Source organism: Salvelinus sp. IW2-2015, linkage group LG23 (assembly GCF_002910315.2).
Source record: "Salvelinus sp. IW2-2015 linkage group LG23, ASM291031v2, whole genome shotgun sequence".
NCBI classification, from domain to species: Eukaryota; Metazoa; Chordata; class Actinopteri; order Salmoniformes; family Salmonidae; genus Salvelinus; species Salvelinus sp. IW2-2015.
Window position 1 is genome coordinate 19,416,331 of NC_036863.1, and position 24,524 is coordinate 19,440,854.

The following is a 24,524-nucleotide window of genomic DNA, read 5'->3' on the forward strand; positions in this document are numbered from 1 at the left end:
TCACAGCAGGCTTTACATGAACCAAACCAGTGGCTTTATATTCACGGGGCTGCCTGGGGAATGTAAACTATTTAACATGGAGATAGCAGTTGATAAACTGGAGGCGATGGTAAGCTGTGTTTTATCAACCAGATTTATTTCTAAAGCAGCTAAAGTAAACCTACGTTCCTAGTCTTTAGATAAATTGTATTATGTGGTCTCCAATGAGCTGTTTGAGCAAATGACCTGTGCGTGAAAAACGGCAATGTAGCTAGTGGGTTACTGTAGCGAGGATCTAAATTCAAAATGTTCTGCCATTCTAATCGGAATTGATTATTTTCCAGGAAAAGAAAAACACGAACATAATATGCGAGTGTTCCTGCTAAGAACACCACAAGGCAAACAAAAATAATCGCTTTACCATGGCGCTCTGTCCATTTCAGTGTTTATTTAGTTAGCTTGTTTGCCACACGTTTCACGAGGACTGCGAGTACTAGACTGCGCCTGCGAAGAGGCCGTATTCCTTGTCCCCGAGTGCGCGCTGTAGGTGACCGTTGATGTTTAAAAGCGAGTTSACGGTATCAAAGTTGTAAAAATTGGTTGTTGACCATTAATTGAGTTGCAGCTCACAATCACGGCGTCTAGTAAACGTAGCTAGTTACAGTATGAAACTTAAAACATTAGCCAGATACATAACATAATTGAATAACGTTACTAGTAAGTGTATTATTATTCGGCTCCCCTAAGTCACTTAGCTGCACTTGTTTGTTTGTCACTGCAGAACACTGGATTGCTAAACAGTTAATGTAGTTTTAGATTATTTAATCATAACTTGATCTGGCCCAGCCAATCAAATTCTAGTTCGTCATGTAGCTAATTCTTTCTTTAGTTTGACAGGAGGTTGGCCCTCTCTATTTTTCCTTCAGGACTGACAAGGAACAGGATAAAGAGGAATCCATTATGTTTTCTGTCTGTCCAGTGCCCCTTTTGTATTGTACTACTGGTGACCCTTCAATGAAAGCAGTGCAATGTTAAAAGGGCATTGGCCAGGGATTATTCCCAATGATAGGTTTTGCAAGGTGTAGCTGTGAACCTTTGCTAACAACAAAGCTGTTTGCAGGTGCTCTGACTTCATTGCACTACTGTATTGGACAGCTAGCAGTGCAATAGTATTGTCAAAGCGTCTGAAAACAGCAGAGACCACTGACACAGGAATCAGCAACAAATGTACACTGTGTTGAAAGCTGGCACCCTCAAGTGCAAAGTTCTGGGAACTCTTCTGGGGTTTACTGAAACAACAGTGTGCTGAATAACAGTGCACCCCAAGGAAGGGCTGAGCAGGGTGGGTTGTTTAAAACATGTTTTAGTTTAAAATCTACAATGAAGATCCTTGGTCTTATTTGTACTTAGTATTATCTTAGTACTGTTGTATACTTTTTAGCTGTAGTTAATGGAAGTAGCACTCACAGGCCAAAAGTAGTCCCTGAAAATTGTGTACTACGTCACATACACTACATGGAGTTGGAGTATGGAGTTGATTCCAAAATCATGGGCATTAATATGGAGTTGGTTCCCCTTTGCTGCTATAACAGCCTCCACTCTTCTGGGAAGGCTTTCCACTAGATGTTGGAACATTTCTGTGGGGACTTGTTTCCATTCAGCCACGAGCATTAATGAGGTCGAGCACTAATACTGGGCGATTAAGCCTGGCTAGCAGTCAGCGTTCCAATTCATCCCAAAGGTGTTTGATGGGGTTTAGGTCAGGGCTTTGTGCAGACCAGTCAAGTTCTTCCACACCGATCTCGACAAACAATTTCTGTATGGACTTTGCTTTGTGCACAGGGGCATTGTCATGCTGAAACAGGAAAGGGCCTTCCCCAAACTGTTGCCACAATTGTGATGACTTTGCTTCCAGAGGCAGTTTGGAACTCGKTAGTGAGTGTTGCAACCAAGGACAGACTATTTTTACACGGTTCAGCACACTGCAGTCCCGTTCTGTGAGCTTGTGAGGCCTACCACTTTGCGGCTGAGCCGTTGTTGCTCCTAGAAGTTGCCACTTCACAAACTGACTTATTGGAAAGGTGGCATCCTACGACGGTGCCACGTTTAAAGTCACTGAGCTCTTCACTAAAGCCATTCCTCTGCCAATGTTTGTCTATGGAGATTGCGTGGTTGTCTGCTCAATTTTATACACCTGTCAACGGGTGTGGCGGAAATAGCCAAATCCACTAATTTGAGGGGGTGTCCATATACTTTATCTATATGCCGATATGTGCACCACGTCATTGCTCTTTGTTAGCTGTCACTCAAATGGCGAGTGGCTGAATCTCAAATTGCTAGGGTGCTGGCCCACGTGGGGGGGGGAAATGTAAGCAAAATAGCGCTGGATAGCTTCCAGTAAACAGTTGCTTTCAAACTAGGGATTTTGTGGCTAATTCAGGTAAAATGGCAATTCTGCATGTATGAACTACACATTGACACATCCAGCCCAGAGCGGGAGGTTTGAAAAATAATTACTATTCGCCAGAGTTCCTGAGCATGATTTAAATGCAGGTCAACTATGCAATAATCTTACTCTTCCAAGTCATTCCTTCACTTGCAATCTATCAAAGCAAGTCTGGACCTTTAATGTCCCATCAGTCAGCTTCCATTTCATTTTAGGAGGATCTACTAAACTTGTCCAAAAATAAAATACTTTTGCTTGTCCCAAAAGTTTTTTTTTCTGAATGTTGTGCCTACTGACCTCAACCCTTTAAAAAAATTTTTTAAATGTATTTTTAAATCACAAGTCCTGGAACCCTATCAGTATTCTCTCTGCTGTCCACTTTGTTCAGAGTAGTGCAATATTTCTTATAGGGCTTCAGTTTTTGGGTTAAAGCCTCACTGAAGGCAATATGCATCTCAMGACCATTTAATACACTCTTGTGAGGCAACAATTTTGTGGCTAAAGTCTTGAAAAGATGTGACTGAACTTTTTTGCACATTTTGTTCATTTTCATAGTTGTGAAGATCTGTACATGCAATGATTTTGTGTGTGTTATAATGATCTGTTGTAAGGCGTAGAGACTCTACTCCACTCTGTCAGGCTTGCAGTACACTAAACCAACTGTCCTTTCAGTTCCAGAAGGCAGAGGCTGACATGGAGTACATGGAGAAACGGCTGAGGCTGGAATTCCTGACAAATGCTCCAGAGAACGGTACAACAGAGGTGAATACATACATGGATGCCACAGTACTTAGTTACAAAACATGTCCTCAGACTAGAGGTCGACCGATTAAAATCGGGGCCGATTTCAAAACAATCGGAAATCGGTATTTTTGGGCGCCGATTTGCCATATATATATATATATATATATATACACTGCTCAAAAAAATAAAGGGAACACTTAAACACAATGTAACTCCAAGTCAATCACACTTCTGTGAAATCAAACTGTCCACTTAGGAAGCTACACTGATTGACAATACATTTCACATGCTGTTGTGCAAATGGAATAGACAACAGGTGGAAATTAGAGGCAGTTAGCAAGACACACCCAATAAAGGAGTGGTTCTGCAGGTGGTGACCACAGACCACTTCTCAGTTCCTATGCTTCCTGGCTGATGTTTTGGTCACTTTTGAATGCTGGCGGTGCTATCACATCTAGTGGTAGCATGAGACGGAGTCTACAACCCACACAAGTGGCTCAGGTAGTGCAGTTCATCCAGGATGGCAATCAATGCGAGCTGTGGCAAAAGGTTTGCTGTGTCTGTCAGCGTAGTGTCCAGAGCATGGAGGCGCTACCAGGAGACAGGCCAGTACATCAGGAGACGTGGAGGAGGCCGTAGGAGGGCAACAACCAGCAGCAGGACCACTCCTTTATGGGGTGCTTGCTAATTGCCTATAATTCCACCTTTTGTCTATTCCATTTGCACAACAGCATGTGAAATTTATTGTCAATCAGTGTTGCTTCCTAAGTGGACAGTTTGATTTCACAGAAGTGTGATTGACTTGAGTTACATTGTGTTGTTTAAGTGTTCCCTTTATTTTTTTGAGCAGTGTATATATATATTTAAAAAATTTAACTAGGCAAGTCAGTTAAGAACACATTTTATTTTCAATGACGGCCTAGGAACGTTCTGCCTCGACAGGTTTTAACCTGTCAGCTCGGGGGATCCAATCTTGCAACTACAGTTAACTAGTCAAATGCTCTAAACACCTGATTACATTGCACTCCACAAGGAGCCTGCCTGTTAGCGAATGCAGTAAGCTAAGGTAAGTTGCTAGCTAGCATTAAACTTATCTTATAAAAAATCAATCATCAATGACTGTCATTGCTCCAATTGGTACTTAACCATAAACATCAATGCCTTTCTTAAAATCAATACACAAGTATATATTTTAAAAACCTGCATATTTAGCTAAAAGAAATTCAGGTTAGCAAGGAATATTAACCAGGTGAAATTGTGTCATTTCTCTTGCGTATATTGCACGCAGAGTCAGGGTATATGCAACAGTTTGGGGCGCCTGGCTCTTTGCGAACTAATTTGCCAGAATTTACGTAATTATGACATAACATTGAAGGTTGTGCAATGTAACAGGAATATTTAGACTCATGGATGCCACCCGTTAGATAAATACGGAACGGAATAAACGTTTTGTTTCCGGATTAGTCAAAGGTTAATGGTTAGAGAGAAAATAGTCGACGTGTTATAATTCCTGTAATAACTTGCGGCTGAACTTGAAAGGGGTTCCTTCGTTATTTTACCGTTCATGTCTTCCATAGAGAATGTCTTGATCTACTTCAAATAAGGTCTGTGTTTCGTGCAGCTTAAACCGCTTCGACGTTTTGTACCCGCGTAAATTTCACTAGGATAAGGTAACGTTTGTCAACAATATTTCATAAATCCACGCTACAATTTTTTTAAATCTTCGCTTATATTTAGCCAATATTATCAAGTTACCTTGTCCTATGGATATCTACACAGTTATAAAATTGGCACGGTGGTGTAAGCCTACACGAAACACAGACCTTATTTTAAGTGAATCTAAAAAAATATCCTATGGAATAAATGAAGGGACCGCTTTTCAGATTTTGCTAGAAGGTGTCATGGGAATTATGACTCGCACTTTGGTCGTCAATTCTTACCCTGCCCATTATTAAAATAGGATTTCCTGCATATAGAAATTAAAGTTGTTTTCAACATTCATCACAGGTAACTTATTTGTCTCCTAAGCAGACTCTTCAGTATCATTGTCACTTCAAAGCTGTGTGTATTTATGTATTATATTAAGTTAAAATAAGTGTTCATTGAGTATTGTTGCAATTGTCATTACAAAAATGTGTGTGTATGATATATATATAAAACATTTGTTTTAATAAAATCGGCCGATTTAATYGGTAGMGGCTTTTTTTGTCCTCCAATAATCGGTATCGGCGTTGAAAAATCATAATCGGTCGACCTCTACCTCAGACCAGTCACCAAACACCTTTCCACTCCATCCACAGAAGGCAATGCCATCTTATAAATCTTTGAACTTCTGCCATGCAGACAGATGTCTCCATTTGTCTATTTACCCAACAGTCTGTCAAATCAATGACTGACTCGTTGTCTGACCACAGGAAAACCCTGTGAAGCTGCTGGAGAACCTGTCTGCCATCAAGGTGAGGCATGCGGCCTTGTGCACACAAGTGCAGGAGATTGCAGCCGAGCAGAAGCAGTCAATGGACTCCATTCGAGCACACCTCGACACCACTGTGCAGCTGGTGCAACAGTTACAGCAGACTGCTGACGTTGAGGTAGCCCATTCCCTCCACGTACATCTGTCAATTGGCCCTTTTCAAAGTTAAAGGGTGGCAAAATCATGTGCAATTGAGAATTTGTACTGTTTTGTAGATTCCACCACTGACTGAGATGGAGCAGGAGCCTGCAGATTTTCTTGGTTTATCAGTCAATGAAAACACAGCAGAGGTAAGGCCATTTGCTCACTCTAAGGTGTCATTGCATATAGGAGCAGAGTGTACAGAGAAACTATTTTTGACAGATGTCATTCCGTGTAACACTATCTATGCCATTGTATGTGCACTGCTTCTTATAGTCCAATTTTACATCTCTTGCCATTCAGAGAAATATAAAGCTTGACTGCTCAGGATTTCTCAACTTAAGTGAAATGTTATGGTCATCTTGTAAACTGAACAAAAATACAAACGCAACATGCAAAGATTTTGCTGAGTTAGTTCATATAAGGAAATCGGTTAATTGAAATAAATTAGGCCCTAATCTATGGATTTCACATGACTGGGAATACAGATATGAATCTGTTGGTCACAGATACCGTAAAAAAAGTAGGGTCGTGGATCAAATAAACCAGTATCTGGTATGACCATTTGCCTCCTGCATTGCAACATCTCCTTTGCAAAGAGTTAAAATCAGGCTGTTGATTGTGGCCTGTGGAATGTTGTCCCACTCTTCGATGGCTGTGTGAAGTTGCTGGATATTGGCAGGAATTGGAACACGCTGTCGTACACGTCGATCTAGATTATTCCAAACATGCTCAATGGATGACATGTCAGGTGAATATGCAGGCCATGGAAGAACTGGGACATTTTCAGCTTCCAGGAATTGTGTATAGATCCTTGCGCTGTGGGGCTGTGCATTATCATACTGAAACAGGTAGTGATGGCAATGGATGAATGACACGACAATGGGCCTCAGGATCTCATCACGGTATCTTTGTGCATTCAAATGACCATCGATAAAATGCAATTGTGTCCGTAGCTTATGCCTGCCCAAGCCATAACCCCACCACTACCACTCTGTTCACAATGTTGATAAACTACTTTCCCGCACAATGCCATACACGCCATCTGCCCAGTACAGTTGAAACCGGGATTCATCCATGAAGAGCACACTTCTCCAGCGGCCATCAAAGGTGAGCGTTTGCCCACTGAAGTCGGTTATGACGCCAAACTGCAGTCAGGTCAAGACCCTGGTGAGGACAACGAGCACGTAGATGAGCTTCTCTGAGACGATTTCTGACATTTTGTGCAAACTGTTTCATCAGCTGTCCGGGTGGCTGGTCTCAGATGATCCCGCAGGTGAAGAAGCCGGATGTGGAGGTCCTGGGCTGGCGTGGTTACATCTGGTTATCATACACGTGGTCTGTTGAGGCCGGTTGGATGTAGTGCCAAATTATCTAAAACGACGTTGGAGGTGGCTTATAGTAGAGATATGAACATGAAATTCTGGCAAACATTCCTGGGATCTTATTTCAGCTCATGAAACATGGGACCAACACTTTACATGTTGCATTTTTATTTAGTGGGATATACACATTGTAATAACTAATATGCCAATGTTTGTCTGTTTAGTTACTGATGTCTATGGAGCCTTCAGCCCAAGAGCAGCCTCAGTGTAAGTAATGGTAACCCCAATTAACACTCTGCATGTCTTTATACAGTAGACACAAACCCCTATTGAATTCCTTTGTAACCATCAGGTTATGTACATAGCTGAATTGGAAAACCCATTAACAGGCAACAATAGCTAGGTTTCCATCCAATTGGCGGCAGATTTATGCAAAATCAGCATAGAGAAAATATGTGCATTTTCGCACAACTGATTTGTTGACCGTGCACACAATGTACTTTTCGCTTAAGTTTCCCATCGCATTCAACTCTACCAATAGATTTGTCAACTGTTGCGTTGAATAGCAAATGTCCTTACTCTGGTCTTGACACGCTCTAGCCAACAGCTCGCAGATGCAGTGCGGGTAGGCTAGATGATAATATTATATTCGTCAAACGGCAGTAAAGCATTGATCATTTCACTAGAATAAGACCCTTGATATTTATTGGAAAGGATGAAATAATTTATCTGTAGCCTAATAAACTGCATGGTTTCGAGTCATAATGGGAGGACCACACACACTATATAGGGTGATGATATTATAGCAATATTTGCGCTGTAAGGTATTTTCACCACTTCTCGCATAATATATTTTAAATCGGCACAAATATCCCACCCTGTCAAACGAACATTCATAAAATTGTACCGAAATTGTCCATTTCATCACAGCTGTCGTGATATTTGTTTCTGAATACGGTATGACTCGCATAACTATGGATGGAAACGTGGTTAAGGAATCCAGGGGAAACCCAAATAAGGGCACAGGACTCTGTACAGACAGGATGGCGACTGAAGCCGAAGTGACTGCTGTCCACAGCCTTGAGGGTGAGTTTGAGGAGCTGAGTGAAGCCACACCGCACAGCGTGCACTCAAGTCAAGCTGGCCGACCTTAACGCCTTCTACAAGCAGCTGCATGAGCACCCCCCCCCCCAAAAAAACGGTCCGGCGAGTCACGTTTGTCCTGAGACGCATGACCCTTTACACAGAAACCCCCAGTTGTCAAGGCAACACTAGCAGCAGGAATGTCGGTTAACTTGTGGACCAGAGTCAGACGAATGCGTACGCATTTTGTGCAAGGTCTAACTTTGCCAATCTTTCTCCAGTGGTGCCCAGAGTTTGCAGAAGATGAACATGAAGGTTATCGACGCCAAGCTGAAGACGTTGCAGCATCTCTGTCATTGAGCTGGACAAGAAAAGGGCATGTTTGCCTGCTAATGAGTGGGGAACTGGCACAGCTGAGACTGTTTAAGATAGACCCCACAGCGAAAGTGACTGATTCTGCCCATCTCTCATTGTCTAGTCATGTTAGCCTATTTGAAGGGTTCTGATGCCCACTTATGCTGTGGTTTGATGTCTTTAGCTAGTTATTTTAAAATGACACAATTGACCAGAAGCAAGAAATCCAGATGGAACCAACTCACCACAATGTTTGAGGTGCTGTAAGTGGAAGGTGACGGGCCGTATTGTAAATTAGATGCACTATTTTTGATCATATTGGAGGGTTCTCTGACTGGCTAATGCATCAGTTGAATGCGTTTCACCTGTAAATATGCTAACGATTTGAATTCGGCTGATTACTTTCCAACTGTACGTCAATGTATTATGATGCTTCATTAAAATGAAATTCCCTCTAAGGTATTTGCTCAATTAAGAATTTATTTAAGAGCACAAACACATTAGCATCTTAAGTACAGTGAAGTTGCTTTCCCGAACTATGAAAAACAATTACAAAACGAACAGGAACCTTAAATGAAAGCTTAAAATGCAGATGGAAACCATTTAAGTTTCTTTAATATTGGTCAAATCTGATCTATTAACAATTTCATTTAACTAAAGCTTCATGTAGAGCACTGCATACAAATGTATGACCTCAACGATCCAAAGGAATTTTTTTTAGAAGGAGAGAATGCATAAGTTATCCAAAGTCCAGCACCAAAGAAAACATTGTCATGCTTAAAGGGTGGTTTTCACCACCAAAAGGGTAAAATTGTAGAATAAGATGGTGTAGAGAAATAAGACTGTTGTCCTACATGTTCTTTCTCACTTGGTTGGGGTCACTTTGGCTTTTGATAGGAGTCTGCTCCAGGACAATAACCCTGCAGGCATAAAGAACCAAGTTAACACTACAGTCTTTAAGCATGCAAGCTCATTAAGATTTACTCTGGTGTAATATGACTGGCTTCTACAAACATACATCCACAGTAAAACAAGTCCTATATTGACATAACCTGAAAGGTGCTGAGCAAGGAAAAAGCCACTGCTCCAAAATCGCCATTAAAAAAAGCCAGACTACAGTTTAACTGCACATGGGGGCAAAGATCATACCTTTTGGAGAAATGTCCTCTGGTCTGATGAAAAAAATATAACTGTTTGGCCATAATGACCATTTATGTTTGGAGGAAAAAGGGGGATGCTTGCAAGCCGTAGAACACCATCCCAACCGTGAAGCACGGGGGTGGCAGCATCATGTTGTGGGGGTGCTTTGCTGCAGGAGGGACTGGTGCACTTCACAAAATAGATGGCATCATGACAGGAAAATTATGTGGATATATTGAAGCAACATCTCAAGACATCAGTCAGGAAGTTAAAGCTTGGTTGCAAATGGGTCTTCCAAATGGACAATGACCCCAAGCACACTTCCAAAGTTGTGGCAAAATGGCTTAAGGACAACAAAGTCAAGGTATTGGAGTGGCCATCACAAAGCCCTGACCTCAATCCTATAGAAAATGTGGGCAGAACTGAAAAAACGTGTGTGATCAAGGAGGCCTACAAAGGAGGCCTACAAAGGAGGCCTACAAGTTACACCAGCTCTGTCAGGAGGAATGGGCCAAATTTCACCCAACTTATTGTGGAAGGCTACCCGAAACGTTTGACCCAAGTTAAACAATTTAAAGGCAATGCTACCAAATACTAATTGAGTGTATGTAAACTTCTGACATACTGGGAATGTAATGAAAGAAATAAAAGCTGAAATGAATAATTCTTTACTATTATTCTGACATTTCACATTCTTAAAATAAAGTGGTGATCCTAACTGACCTAAGACAGGGAATTTTTACTAGGATTAAATGTCAGGAATTGTGAAACTGAGTTTAAATGTATTTGGCTAAGGTGTATGTAAACTTCCGACTTCAACTGTGTATATATATATATAAATAAATAAAATAAAAAACACACCTGTGAGGCTGACTCCAGGTCTCATGACTAGCCATCTCTAGCTTTTCTATCAAAACAAAGTTGATTAGAATTTGACACCTCTTTAGTTTGTCAGTAATTGGGCAGAAAGGGAGGGTGCTTTTATTCACCTGCGACAGGTGCTGGTTCTGTCCAGTCGGTGTCGACCCCCTTCCGTTCTGCCACTTCGGCACGGTCCCCTCCTGGACAACCTGCATCCTCATTCAACTCTCCCTCGACCTGGGGCTCACACACACCCAGTCTGGCCACAGGTGAAGGCATAAACATACCAYACAACACTTCAAGACAACAATTCACACTTTACTGTAACAAGGGTCAGTTGTGGGTGGACACATCAGGTACCATTTCAGGGCTTCTAGGCCATAGGTTCACAAGGCCATTGTATGAATGAAGCAGGTATATTGGTAATGATCACTTTTTCAGAAGGTTCCATTAGTCACTATTATAAAAGTATGGGCCCAAGTTGCGACTTAACTAATTAGTAGGGATGCGATGTCGGTGAACATATCAGAATCGGGTGATATTAGCCAAAAATGACAACATTGGCCCGATGTCTAGTTTAACGCCGATGTTAAAGCTGACGTACCTACGTTATAGGTATGCACATGCCGTAATGACGCCACGTAACATTTTGCGCTACACGTGCAACACAGCATTCCTAACTTAGCCCATAATGTCTGCTGTGTGGATCGAGCAGTCATTTGAACGAGTAAGACATTTTCAGTGAGACAGCTCAAAGGTGAAATCCATTAACTTGGGGCAGCAGGTAGCCTAATGGTTAGAGCGTTGGACTAGTAACTGGAAGGTTGCAAGATCGAATCCCCGAGCTGACAAGGTAAAAATCTGTCGTTCTGCCCATGAACAAGGCAGATAACCCCCTGTTTCTAGGCCATCATTGAAAATAATRTTCTTAACTGACTTGCCTAGTTAAATAAAAAGGTTAAAAAAAAAACTCCAAGATAATGGATTCATTGGTTGATTGTCAAGGGCATTCTCTGTCGTGGTTGATGTTGGCTTTCGCCGACTGGTCGAACACGTTGCCCTACGTCATTTGGGTCTTTGCGTGTCAAAGATRGGTCAAATAACAGTTCAATTATAGAATGTTGTGTGTTCTGAATTCACACGTGCAAGCCAAGCGCCACCACTACCATCAGTAGCACTGTCAAAGCTGTGCAAACAAGCAAACACCGGCCACGAACAATGTTTATAATACCGCGTTGGTAATAAAGCATTATTTGTTTGGCCGCAACTTCTGGGGTAGCTAGCTTTAGCTTGGTACCTAGCTAGCACCAATACAACCAGCCTGAAAACAATGACCAGTAGAAACTACAGTCATTTAAAATGTATTCTTAGCAATGATTTAGGAATTAGCTAGGTAGCCACTTGTTCGCCTATTGAAATTCAGTTAATGAAAATAAATAGCCAGCTACTTAACCCTGTTGCCCAAAGCTAATGTTATAAGCAGCCAGCATCTGGCTAGTGAGGCTCGACCGGACCGGGTTATGTGTTGTGAAGATAGCCACAATAAGGATTAGGCAAATAAAATGTAAAATTTGCCACATACACATGGTTAGCAGATGTTAATGTGAGTGTTGCGAAATGCTTGCGCTTCTAAACTCAGCGAAAAAAGAAACGTCCCCTTTTCAGAACCCTGTCTTTCAAAGATTATTTGTAAAAATCCAAATAACTTCACAGATCTTCATTGTAAAGGGTTTAAACACTGTACCATTAAACACTGTACCATGCTTGTTCAATGACCCATAAACAATTAATGAACATGCACATGTGGAACGGTCGTTAAGACACTAACAGTTTACAGACGGTAGGCAATTAAGGTCACAGTTATGAAAACTTAAGTCACTAAAGAGGTCTTTCTACTGACTCTGAAAAACACCAAAAGAAAGATGTCTAGGGTCCCTGCTCATCTGCATAGGCATGCTGCAAGAAGGCATGAAGACTGCAGGGCAATAAATTGCAATGTCCGTGCTGTGAGATGCCTAAGACAGCGCTACAGCTGTCTCTTATACACATCTAGACACACCTGCGGGACAGGTACAGGATGGCAACAGCTGCCCGAGTTACACCAGGAACGCACAATCCCTCCATTAGACTGTCCGCAATAGGCTGAGAGAGGCTGGACTGAGGGCTTGTAGGCCTGTTGTAAGGCAGGTCCTCACCAGACATCACCGGCAACAACGTCGCCTATGGGCACAAACCCACCGTCGCTGGACCAGACAGGACTGGCAAAAAGTGCTCTTCACTGACAAGTTGCGGTTTTGTCTCACCAGGGGTGATGGTCGGATTCGCGTTTATCGTTGAAGGAATGAGCGTTACGCCGAGGCCTGTACTCTGGAGCGGGAWCGATTTGGAGGTGGAGGGTCCGTCATAGTCTGGGGCGGTGTGTCACCGCATCATCAGACTGAGCTTGTTGTCATTGCAGGCAATCTCAACGCTGTGCGTTACAGGGAAGACATCCTCCTCCCTCATGTGGTACCCTTCCTGCAGGCTCATCCTGACATGACCCTCCAGCATGACAATGCCACCAGCCATACTGCTTGTTCTGTGCGTGATTTCCTGCAAGACAGGAATGTCAGTGTTCTGCCATGGCCAGCGAAGAGCCCGGATCTCAATCCCATTGAGCACGTCTGGGACCTTTTGGATTAGAGGGTGAGAACTAGGGCCATTCGCCCCAGAAATGTCCGGGAACTTGCAGGTGCCTTGTTGGAAGAGTGGGGTAACATCTCACGGCAAGAACTGGCAAATCTGGTGCAGTCCATGAGGAGATGCACTGCAGTACTTAATGCAGCTGGTGGCCACACCAGATACTGACTTACTTTTGACCACCCCCCTCCCCCTTTGTTCAGGGACACATTCAATTTCTGTTAGTCACATGTCTGTGGAACTTGTTCAGTTATGTCTCAGTTGTTGAATCTTGTTATGTTCATACAAATATTTACACGTTATGTCTTCTGAAAATAAACAGTTGACAGTGAGAGAATGTTTCTTTTTTTTGCTGAGTTTAGATTGCTTAAAAAGGCCGCTAACAATTAATGTTGGTATCGTTTTTTTTGGGCAAGGAAAATATCGGTATCGGTGCATCACTACTAATTAGTAAACTCTTTTGGACTGACTTCAACTGTGGATATTGGAATAGGTTTTAAGGTTATATGCTAATGGCTGGGCACTCACTGTTGTTTGGGGTGTGCAACCAGACCTGGACTTTTCAGAACCCTGTGACCAGCGGCCCTTTCCACCAACATGCCCTGCAGCACCTCATCCAGAGTAGAGTGAGCTCTGGAGGGAGAGAGAGCGAGCCTGAGTCACATGTGAACTTCACCACTTTAGGGGTACTACTCTTTTAGTATTATCACCAGTCTGGTAATATAGCCAATTAATAAATACGGCAGAAGTAGTGTCCAATACAGTAGTCACCAACCCTTGTCCTGGAGGTTGGGAGTGAATAAACTAAGTGTTGGCTGGAACAAAAGCAGGCACAGCGGTGACCCCTGGCCAGAGCTTCAGTGCATTCGGAAAGTATTCAGACCGACTTTTTTCAAATGTTGTTATGTAATAACAGCCTTATTCTAAAATGTATTAAATTGTTTTGTTTCCTCAAACTACACACAATACCCCATAATGACAAGGCAAAAGCAGGTTTTTAGAAAAGTTTATTTTATATACATTTGCAAAATTATCAAATATTCAGTCCCTTTACTCAGTACTTTGTTGAAGCACCTTTGGCAGCGATTACAGCCTCAAGTCTTCTTCGGTATGACGCTACAAGCTTGGCACAATTGTATTTGGGGAGTTTCTCCCATTCTCTGCAGATCCTCTCAAGCTCTCTCAGGTTGGATGGGGAGTGTCACTGCACAGCTATTTTCAGGTCTCTCCAGGGATGTTCGATCGGGTTCAAGTCCAGGCTCTGGCTGGGCCACAAGAACATTCAGAGACTTGTCCCAAAGCCACTCCTGCGTTGTCTTGGCTGTGTGCTTAGGGTTATTATCCTGTTGGAAGGTGACCTTCACCCCAGTCTGAGGTCCTGAGCCCTCTGGAGCAGGCTTTCATCAAGGCTCTCTCTCTGTACTTTGCTCTGTTCCTATTTCCCTCGATCCTGACTAGTCTCCCAGTCCCTGCTGCTGAAACTCATCCCCACAGCATGATGCTGCCACCACCATGCTTCACTGCAGGGATGGTGCCAGATTTCCTCCAGGCGTGACGCTTGGCATTCTGCCAAATAGTTCAATCTTGGTTTCACCAGACCAGAGAATCTTGTTTGTCATGGTCTGAGAGTCCTTTAGGTGCCTTTTGCCAAACTCCAAGCGGGATGTCGTGCATTTTACTGAGGAGTGGCTTCTGTCTGGCCACTCTACCAATCAGGCCTTTATGGTAGAATGCTGCAGAGATGGTTGTCCTTCTGGAAGGTTCTCACATCTCCACAGAGGAACTCTGGAGCTCTGTCAGAGTGACCATTGGGTTCTTGGTCACCTCCTTGACCAAGGACCTTCTCCCCCGATTGCTCAGTTTGGCCGAGCAGCCAGCTCTAGAAACAGTATTGGTGGTTCCAAACTTCTTCCATTTAAGAATGATGGAGGCCACTGTGTTCTAGGACCTTCAATGCTGCATACATTTTGGCTTGGTTTTTGCTCTTACATGTACTGTCAACTGTGGGAACAGTTGTATAGACAGGTGTGTGCCTTTCCCAAATCATGTCCAATCAATTGAATTTACYACAGGTGGATTCCAATCAAGTTGTAGAAACATCAAGGATGATCAATGGAAACAGGATTCACCTGAGCGCAACTTCGAGGTATGTTTATTTTTAAAACATTTGCAAACATTTCTTAAAACCTTTTTCTTTCGGGGTATTCTGCATAGATTGAAAACTTTTTTCATTTAATCCATTTTAGATTAAGGCTGTAACGTAACAAAATGTGGAAAGTGTCAAAGGTTCTGAACACACTGTGTTTAGTGAGGCCTACCTGTCAGTCTCCTCCAGTGAATCTGGGCCTCCAGACAGGCCTTTGGCCTGGCTCTGCTGTACTGGTGCTGCAGCTCCCTCTGTGTCTGGACCACAGCCTGAAAGATAATCTGAACGGAGCTAAATTACTTTTGGGTCCATTTCTTACTAGAAATATGTATACTGTTTAGAGATACTGTTTTTTATTTTCTTATAATGCTGATGTAATGCAGTGTAGTACCTTCACTGTGTGTGCTGCCGTGGTGAGCTCCTGATGTCTCTGCCTGCTCTGTACTGGCCACAGAACCCTCTTCGCCAGTTAGCACTTGATCATTAATCACCTCTTCATCCTCATGGTCTGTCTCCTCTTCGCCAGGCAACTCTTCCTCATCTGACACAAGTTCATCTTCTGCAGAGACAGGTTTATAACTGAACAGTCTACCACCAAACATGCATAATACACTGGTCTAATACTGATACTGATCTAATAGTAATATCACGTCAGTTAGTTGAAATGCAGTTACTGACAATAACATTCAACTGATCAGCAACACCTTGCTTAATTGAATCAGGCGAGTTCCCACTGGRCGCAGACGTCAGTTCTGATTTACATTTGGTTGAGTTGTCAACTAACGGGAATTAAACGTGAAATCAAAAAATATCATGACAGTTTTCCACATTGATTTAATGTCATCACAATTTTTTGGGGGGGTTGGATTAACATGGATAGAGCTTCTATAAAAGCCTGCACCCGCTCCTCCAGAACTATGTTTGGAGACAACACCTCACCCTCTAAAACAGAGGAGCTAGCATCCAGAGGATCTTCATCCATCAGGTCGACATCCACACCAGCACAGCTACCCTGATCGGACCCTTCCAACTCTTCTTTCCTGTCAGCAGCCAGCGACATCCCTCTCTCCCCTTCGAGATACTCCATGTTCTTCTCCTCTAAACTCTCTCTCTCCTCCAACCTTTCTTGGCTGGTGGTGGGTACGGTGTAGGTAGGGCCCACCCCCTCCTGGCTGGTCCCTGTGGTCTGTCTCTCTCCGGAGCTGGCTGTGGTGAACTCTGACACGCCCACGGGCGTCCCAGTCTCCTCGAGGGAGGAGTCTCTCATCAGGGGTGAGGTCTGTCTGGAGAGGTCCGTCTGCAGATAGAGCARCCAAAATACATCAACATTTCAGTTACGTTGATATAAGGTAAATAACTAATGGGTAAAACTGCACATCTCCAGGACAAGGGTCGGTGGCCACCGGCGTACTATATATTTCGACAGGTCTGAATAAATAATTGAAACATTGTTCTGACTGGGAGAGTGCTGACTATTCTGACCGTGCTGGCTCCCAGGCTGGCAGTGGCGAAGCTCTCGGTGTGGGGGGGCAGGGAGCGGGTGCTGCCCCAGGTGGAGGTGTCCAGCAGGCTGGGCAGAGCRGGGATGGGCTCCCCAGTGACCCCCATGGCTCTGTAGTTGGGCGCAGTCGCTGCACCACACCAAAACAAGTATACCAGTGACATCTTGCTGCAATTCAACTTGTAAAAGTAGTGCTCCTGGTGTTAAACATGCACACTCAAGGAACCAATGCAACGTGTGTGATAAGGGAATTATATGCTTAATGGTAATGACTAAAAATATTCCACCCTGAAACCATATAATTGTATAAAATTTATTAGAATCATAAAACTATAATCTGATGTGTGTAGTTTTAGTCAGAATTAGAAGGACTTTTTGTTCCTTTTTAGTATGTAAGTAGGGTGCAAGTGTGAAACAAATGATAAGAGGAGCTATCGACAGACAAGCTGTACTACTGTGTTCCTTACAGGACATTCTGTCTCCACCCGTGGAGGGGAGAAACTGTTAGGCTTGCAGAAAATTATGAAACATGTTGCAGATTAAAGAAACAATGTATCTGTGTAGTGGAAAAACACCGACTGCCTGAGAAAGGCGTAGTTTAAAATTTGAACTTGTTTGAGTGTGTTATATAGACTGTTTGCATTCTTGACTTTAGAACGTTCTCTGAATAAACTGTACTAACCTTTTGCATAAAGCTGAGTCTTTCCCTAATTAGTATACCCATGGTCTTACAAACCTCAGGGATTGATAGTTATTATCATTGGGATTGAAAATTCTCATGACAGTGTGAACTGACTGGTAATGTATGTTTGAAATAAAGTTGATTTTGGTTGCATAGGGCCTCGACTATACACCACTGGATATTGTACTACGATTTATGAATTAAAAGCTACTCGCTAGCGAAACTCTAGCTAGCTACATTGACTATGTAAACAATAGCAACTTGTGTAATTAGAGKAACATTCAGTACAACCACTAGCAACAATTTAATGAGTACTTGCGAAAAACTGGACCAAAGCTATTGTACCTAGGCATAATCGATGAATATGGTATAGTAGGGGAAAATAGAATGAAGACACTCTTCCCCTCTGCGTGTAGCAGGTAGAACGCACTTTGTAGCAAACAGTGCTGATGGCAAAGCTACGCATATAATGGAGCTTAAATGTAACACTGGTAGCTGGGTGGTGTTGGTTGGTACCTGGGCTGCGTGGGGTGCTGTAGCAGGGCGGAGGCCGTCTGTTCAGGGGGCTGGGTTGCAGTCTCTCCTGGCCCAACCACTCATGGTGCTGGGCGGGTGAGCACGTGATGCTGGAGACATCAGCCAGGTCAGGTAGACCACTATGCATACATACATACATACATGATCTGCAGAAATACTCCGTGTGGCACACTGGGCATGATATGTGGACATACTCCCAAAGGAAGAACTGTTGGTTCTTGACTATATCACACCTCAATCTACATTTGTCAATTAGCAGACGTTCTTCTCCAGAGCAACAGTAGTGAGCATACATTTTTCATACTGGTCCCCCATGTGAATCAAACCTACAAGCGCCATGTTCTACCAACTGAGCTACACAGGACTACAGCCTCACCCTTTCCAGAGCTCCTATACAACATTCCCATCAGGTTCAAGAGCGATTTACAAACCTTAAGCATTAATCTGCACTGAAACTTCTATTAACACACATACGTTACATAATCATATTGTACAGTTGATTCTACCATGGAGCGTCAGTGTGTTGGTGCTGCTCCTACCTGGCCATTGGAAAGGGTGCGTGCTGACTGACAGTGGGGTTTATATCAATCTCATCTGACTCCTGTACAGGCTGATACTCTAGGGAAATGAACACTACATCAGTTTATTATCTGTCCTCATCTACTACTGCCTGAATGACCCAGCAGTGAATATGATGGCTTACAAACTGAAATACTGCTCCAACTCTGGTTGAGTGTCAAAACACACACAGCTATCTTACTCCCATGTTTGGTCTCCAGCGTCTGCTCCTCTGGTACAGTCCTACTGTCAGCACCCCTACACACCTCCACTGTCACATCCAGGTCCTCCTCTGAGCTGACAGGGCTCTGACGGGAGTAAACCAACCAGTTAGAGGAAACCAGCAACTACATGCATGACTAACTAATTAGCTAAATAACTAACTACTCCTACGTTATGTTATACCATATACAGTGCCTTCATAAAGTATTCATACCCCTTGACTTATTACAGTGTTATAGCCTGAATTCAAAATAGATTCTCACCCATCACACACACAATACCCCATAATGACAATGTGAAAACATGTTTAGATTTTTTTGGCAAATTTATTGAAAATGAAATACAGAAATCTAATTTACGTAAGCATTCACACCCCTTTGCTAGGACACTCCAAATTGAGCTCAGGTGCATCCAATTTACATTGATCATCCTCGACGTAGCTACAACTTGGAGTCCACATGTGGCCAATTAAATTGTTTGGACATGATATCGAAAGAAACAACTGTTGATATAAGGTCGCACAGTTGACAGTGCATGCCAGAGAAGAAACTCATAATTTGATAGTACGTCCAACTGGCCTCACAACTGCAGACCACAGCAGCCCAGGACCTCCACATCCGGCTTCATATGCGGGATGGTCGAGGGGTATTTCTGTCTGTAATAAAGCCATTTTGTGGGGGAACACTCATGCTGATTGGCTTGGGCCAGGCTCCCCAGTGGGTGTGCCTATGCCCTCCAAGGCACATCCATGGCTGCACCCCTGCCCACTCATGTGAAATCCATAGATTAGGGCCTAATTTATTTCAATTGAATGATTTCCTTATATGAACTGTAACTCAGTAAAATCATTGAAATTGTTGCGTTTATATTTTTGTTCAGTATAGATTATATACAAAAGCGGACAGAGAAATAGCTATATTTTGATTTCACATATAGAGCAGAAACTATAACATGAAGTCCAAGGCACTGTCTGCAGAGCTCCGAGAGACTTGTGATGAGACATATACACACCAAAAGTATGTGGACACCTGCTTTTCAAACAATCTCATTCCAAAATCATGGGCATTAATATAGAGTTGGTCCCCCCCTTTGCTGCTATAACAGCCTGCACTCTTCTGGGAAGGCTTTCCACTAGATATTGGAACATTGCTGTGGGGCACTTTTTCCATTCAGCCACGAGCATTAATGAGGTCGAGCACTGATATTGGGTGATTAGGCCTGGCAGGAAAGAGCCTTCCCCAAACTGCTGCCACAAAGTTGGACGCACAGAATCATCTAGAATGTCATTGCATGCTGTAGCATTAAGATTTCCCCTTCACTGGAACTAAGGGGCCTAGCCCAAACTATGAAAAACAGCCCCAGACCATTATTCCTCCTCCACCAAACTTTACAGTTGGCACTCTGCATATGGGAAGGTAGTGTTCTCCCGGCATCCACCAAACCCAGATTCGTCCGTCGGACTGCTGGTGGTAAAGCTCGATTCATCACTCCAGAGAATGCGTTTCCACTGCTCCAGAGTCCAATGGCAGCGAGCTTTACACCACATCAGCCAACGCTTGGCATTGCGCATGGTGATCTTAGGCTTGTGTGCGGCTGCTCAGCCATGGAAATCCATTTCATGAAGCTCCTGTCGAACAGTTGTTGCGCTGATGTTGCTTCCAAAAGCAGTTTGGAACTCGGTAGTGAGTGTTGCGACCGAGGACAGTCTATTTTTTACACGGTTCAGCGCGCTGCGGTCCCGGTCTGTGAGCTTGTGTGGCCTACCACTTCGCGGCTGAGCCGTTGTGGAAACGTCTAGGAGCAACTTCACAATAACAGCAAGGCAGACATTTGACAAACTGACTAGTTGGAAAGGTGGCGTCCTATGACAGTGCCACATTGAAAGTGCTTCTACACCTACATTGCTTGCTGTTTGGGGATTTAGGCTGGGTTTCTGTACAGCACTTTGTGACATCAGCTGATGTAAGAAGAGCTTTATAAATACATTTGATTGAAAGTCACTGAGCTCTTAAATACTGGCCATTCTGCCAATTTTTGTCTATGGAGATGGCATGGCTATGTGTTTGATTATATACACATCTGTCAGCAAAAGGTGTGGCTGAAATAGTTGAATCCACCAATGTGAAGGGGTGTCCACACACACATGTAGTGTATAAAAAAAATGTCTACAGTGTTGAAAGTTTCAAARAGTACAGTGGTCTCCATCATTGGAAAAAATATGGAACTACCCAGACTGCCTAGAGCTGGCCGTCCAACCAAACTGAGCAACCGGGCAAGAAGGACCTTGGTCAGGGAGGTGGCAATGAATCCAATGACCATTCTGACAGAACAAGTCTCTCWATAGCACTTCACCAATCTGGGTTTTATGGGAGAGGGGCTAGGTGGAAGCCACTCCTGATAAAAAGGCACACGACACCACACCTGAAGTTTGCAAAAAGGCACGTGAAAGATTCTTTGGTCTGATGAGACAAAAATTGTACTATTTGGCCTGAACCAGGCACAGCTCATCACCTGTCTAACACCATCCATACTGTGAACCATGGTGGTGGCAGCACCATACTTTGGGAATATTTTTCAGCAGCAGAGATTGGGAGACTGGTAAGGATAGAGGGAACAATGAATGGAGACAAATACAAGCAAATATTTTATGACAACCTGCTTCAGTGTAAATGAAAGACTGGGGCTAAGATTTACATTCCAACAGGTCAACGACCCTAAGCATATAGCCAAAGCAACGTTGGAATGGCTTCAGAACAGGAATGTGAAAGTCCTTGAGTGGCCCAGCCAAAGCCCAGACTTGAATCCCATAAAAAATCTGTGGAAAAACTTGAAGATTAACTGAACAGCAAGAGGTTGAGAAAATCCCCAAATCCAGATGTGCAAAACTGATACAGACATAGCCAAGACAACTCAAAGCTGTAATGCCAAAGGTGCTTCTACAAAGTATTGACTCAGGGGTGTGAATACTTATGTAAATGAAATATTTCTGGATTTCATTTAATACATTTGCAAACATTTCTAAAAACAGGTTTTCACTTTTGTCATTATGGGTAGAACAAAAATCTATTTAATCCATTTTGAATTCAGGCTGTAACAACAAAATGTRGAATAAGTCAAGGGATATGAATGCTTTCTAAAGGCATTGTAACTATTAYGTTAACTAAGAACTACTAGACCTGGCTGTCTCTGGATGGGTTGTTCCTCTGCTCTGGGTTGGGGGTGTAGAACATGCTGGAAGGCTCCACAGGAGACTGGGTGTAGTCCGACTCAGAGGTCCCCTCCTCCTGGACACACAAGGTCAAGGGTTTAAGACTGAGTGTGTAACATTTTAACTAATAGAATCTGATGATTATGTTCTCTATGGGGTGCAGAGTTGAGGTTTTGCTTCTCTCATCTAACCTCCCTTTGTCCCGAGCCCTCCCACACCCCACATGTCATATTGAAGGTGCGGTTCACTGTGTGGAAATCTGCATCCTCTTCACTCTCACTCTGGACACCTGTATAGAAAGATGAGATACTGAGACAGTAGATAGAAGCATAGTAGGATAGGATCATATCTATGAGCATAAGGACAGTATAGCATGCTTATCAGCTGCATCACCTGCAAAGCTTTTGAAGATCTGCTCCAGCTCAGAGCTGCTTTCGAGGGCCTCAGCTGCAGCTTTCTGTGGCTGTGAGGCAGGGTCTGGAGAGGACCTGTAGCCGTTGTCACTGCGCCCCAGGGGGTCCTGTCTGGGTGGTTCCACCGCTCGCCCAAACCCCTGTCTGTCTTCCATCTCCTCACTGTCACTGCTGGCAGGGGGGCCCACAGCCACCCACAGACGCCCCCGGGTCATCCTGGCCACCAACTCTGACACTTCGCCTATGAGAGGACGAGGAATTTAGAAGGAAGTTGGGGTCAGAACTGTAATAAATGTAAAGATGGTGTTCTGTGAACTGTAACTTGGGTATAATGCATGTACACTGAACACAAATATAAAAAAGCAATTTCAAAGATTTTACAGAGTTAGTTCATATAAGGAAATCAGTTAATTGAAAAAGRACCTAATCTATGGATTTCACCTGACTGGGAATATAGATATGAATCTGTTGGTCATAGATAACTTTTAAAGTTATGGATGTGGATCAGAAAACCATAAAGTATCTGGGGTGACCACCATTTATCGTACACGTGTATTCAGAGCATCCCAACATGCTGGTTCGTGGTGACATGTCTGGTGAGTATGCAGGCCATGAAAGAACTGGGACATTTTCAGCATCCAGGAATTGTGTACAGGCCCTTGCGACAGGGGGCTGTGCACTATCATGCTGAAACATGAGGTGATGGTGGCGGATGAACGGCACAACAATGGGCCTCAGGATCGTCACAGTAGCTCTGTGCATTCAAATTGCCATCGATAAATTGCAATTGTGTTAGTTGTCCGTAGCTTATGCCTGCCCATACCATAACCCCACCATGGGGGCACTGTTCACAATATTGACATCAGCAAACCCCTCGCCCACATGACACCATACATGCGGTCTAYTCGGTACAGTTGAAACCAGGATTAATTTGTGACGCGTACACTTCTCCAGCGTGCCAGTGGCCATCGAAGGTGAGCATTTTCCCACTTAGTTGGTTACGACGCCGAACTGCAGTCAGGTCAAGGACGATGAGCGGGCAGATGAGCTTCCCTGAGACGGTTTCTGACAGTTTGTGCAGAAATTATTTGGTTGAGCAAACCCAGTTTTATCAGCTGTCCGGGTGGCTGGTCTCAGACRATCCCATAGGTGAAGTAGCCAGATGAAGGTCCTGGGCTGCGTAGTGGCCTTTTCTTGTCGCCAGCACAAGGTGCACCTGTGTAATGCGCATGCTGTTTAATCAGCTTCTCTATATGCCACACCTGTCAGGTGGATGGATTATCTTGGCAAAGGAGAAATGCTCACCAACAGGGATGTAAACAAATTTGTGCACAAAATTTGAGAGAAATATGATTTTTGTACGCATGGACAATTTATGGGATCTTATTTCAGCTCATGAAACCAACACATTACATGTTGCGTTTATATTTTTGTTCAGTGTATAATATAGTGAAATCTCACTGGTCCATTTGGCCTTGGCTGGGATCTCAGGCCGTCTGGGACTGTCCTCAAGAGATTCTGTCCCCTCAGAGGACAGACAGAGCCTGGGATGGGGCAAAAACACGCAAACAAAATGTAAATTGGTGTGTCACCAAATCCTAGCCATTTTTTAAACATAAATTCCACCATTGGAAAATGTTGCTCAAAGGTATACTGTTGTAGCTAATTGTAGGATATTGGTGTTGCAATTATTGTACATTTTGGGTTAGATTTGCACAATTGTCCCCACCATATAGTTTGACTAAATGAGGCCACTGCGAGTTTTATATCCCACACTTATACTTTCTACCGTATGCATATGGATTTAGAGCAGAGAACAGTGCTGCCTTTGCCAGTGTTCTGTACCTGTCAGTGAGTTCCTGTCTGTCCACTGACTGCTGCTTTGTCTCTGCCTGCTGACCTCCTCTCACTGTCCCTCTGGAGCCTCTATCTCTACCTGCCTACCAGACAGACAGCAGTCACAACACAACCTGGTAAGAGCCATAGTTGTGACAAACTGTACTATGGGAATATATTCTTCATCCAATCATGG

At 43.4% G+C, this 24,524-nt stretch overlaps 2 protein-coding genes across 13 annotated transcripts in view; one reads left to right on the forward strand and one right to left on the reverse strand.

The window, feature by feature from the left end:
* On the forward strand, nucleotides 1-9,007 carry LOC111950563 (SKA complex subunit 2). Of its 4 annotated transcripts, XM_023968219.2 has the most exons (7): nucleotides 1-109; nucleotides 3,098-3,187; nucleotides 5,584-5,760; nucleotides 5,858-5,932; nucleotides 7,333-7,375; nucleotides 8,039-8,194; nucleotides 8,473-9,007. In XM_023968219.2, exons 1-7 carry the CDS (start codon nucleotides 17-19, stop codon nucleotides 8,496-8,498), a joined length of 660 nt encoding a protein of 219 aa, XP_023823987.1. In that variant the 5' UTR covers nucleotides 1-16; the 3' UTR covers nucleotides 8,499-9,007. The 4 variants fall into 4 exon arrangements, with proteins under 4 accessions (XP_023823987.1, XP_023823989.1, XP_023823990.1 ...); XM_023968221.2 differs by lacking the exon at nucleotides 8,039-8,194; XM_023968222.2 differs by lacking the exon at nucleotides 8,039-8,194 and having other exon boundaries at nucleotides 7,333-7,385; nucleotides 8,473-8,557.
* Nucleotides 9,006-24,524, reverse strand: part of tex14 (testis expressed 14, intercellular bridge forming factor) — a 25,698-nt gene continuing 10,179 nt past the window's right edge. For 5 of the 9 annotated variants that reach the window (XM_070434412.1, XM_070434411.1, XM_070434413.1 and 2 more), the window contains 16 exons: nucleotides 24,338-24,432; nucleotides 23,954-24,036; nucleotides 22,473-22,733; nucleotides 22,271-22,368; nucleotides 22,048-22,155; nucleotides 18,852-18,957; nucleotides 18,631-18,709; nucleotides 18,071-18,210; nucleotides 16,854-17,002; nucleotides 16,311-16,668; nucleotides 15,763-15,930; nucleotides 15,544-15,652; nucleotides 13,754-13,858; nucleotides 10,675-10,805; nucleotides 10,547-10,592; nucleotides 9,006-9,465 (listed from right to left, as the gene is read on the reverse strand). In XM_070434412.1, coding sequence (XP_070290513.1) covers nucleotides 9,396-9,465; nucleotides 10,547-10,592; nucleotides 10,675-10,805; nucleotides 13,754-13,858; nucleotides 15,544-15,652; nucleotides 15,763-15,930; nucleotides 16,311-16,668; nucleotides 16,854-17,002; nucleotides 18,071-18,210; nucleotides 18,631-18,709; nucleotides 18,852-18,957; nucleotides 22,048-22,155; nucleotides 22,271-22,368; nucleotides 22,473-22,733; nucleotides 23,954-24,036; nucleotides 24,338-24,432 — 2,106 coding nt within the window. In that variant the 3' untranslated portion in view covers nucleotides 9,006-9,395. The remainder of the gene's footprint in view (nucleotides 9,466-10,546; nucleotides 10,593-10,674; nucleotides 10,806-13,753; nucleotides 13,859-15,543; nucleotides 15,653-15,762; nucleotides 15,931-16,310; nucleotides 16,669-16,853; nucleotides 17,003-18,070; nucleotides 18,211-18,630; nucleotides 18,710-18,851; nucleotides 18,958-22,047; nucleotides 22,156-22,270; nucleotides 22,369-22,472; nucleotides 22,734-23,953; nucleotides 24,037-24,337; nucleotides 24,433-24,524) is intronic. The other 4 variants (XM_070434414.1, XM_070434415.1, XM_070434416.1 and 1 more) reach the window with 4 other exon arrangements.

What these genes read in the sequence shown, in the direction of transcription:
- LOC111950563 (XM_023968219.2), top strand. Translation starts at nt 17, where the DNA reads ATGAACCAAACCAGTGGCTTTATATTCACGGGGCTGCCTGGGGAATGT. An exon ending in TTGATAAACTGGAGGCGATG is followed by an intron (nt 110 to 3,097) that starts GTAAGCTGTGTT and finishes CTGTCCTTTCAG; the next exon opens with TTCCAGAAGGCAGAGGCTGA. An exon ending in AGCCCAAGAGCAGCCTCAGT is followed by an intron (nt 7,376 to 8,038) that starts GTAAGTAATGGT and finishes ATTTCATCACAG; the next exon opens with CTGTCGTGATATTTGTTTCT.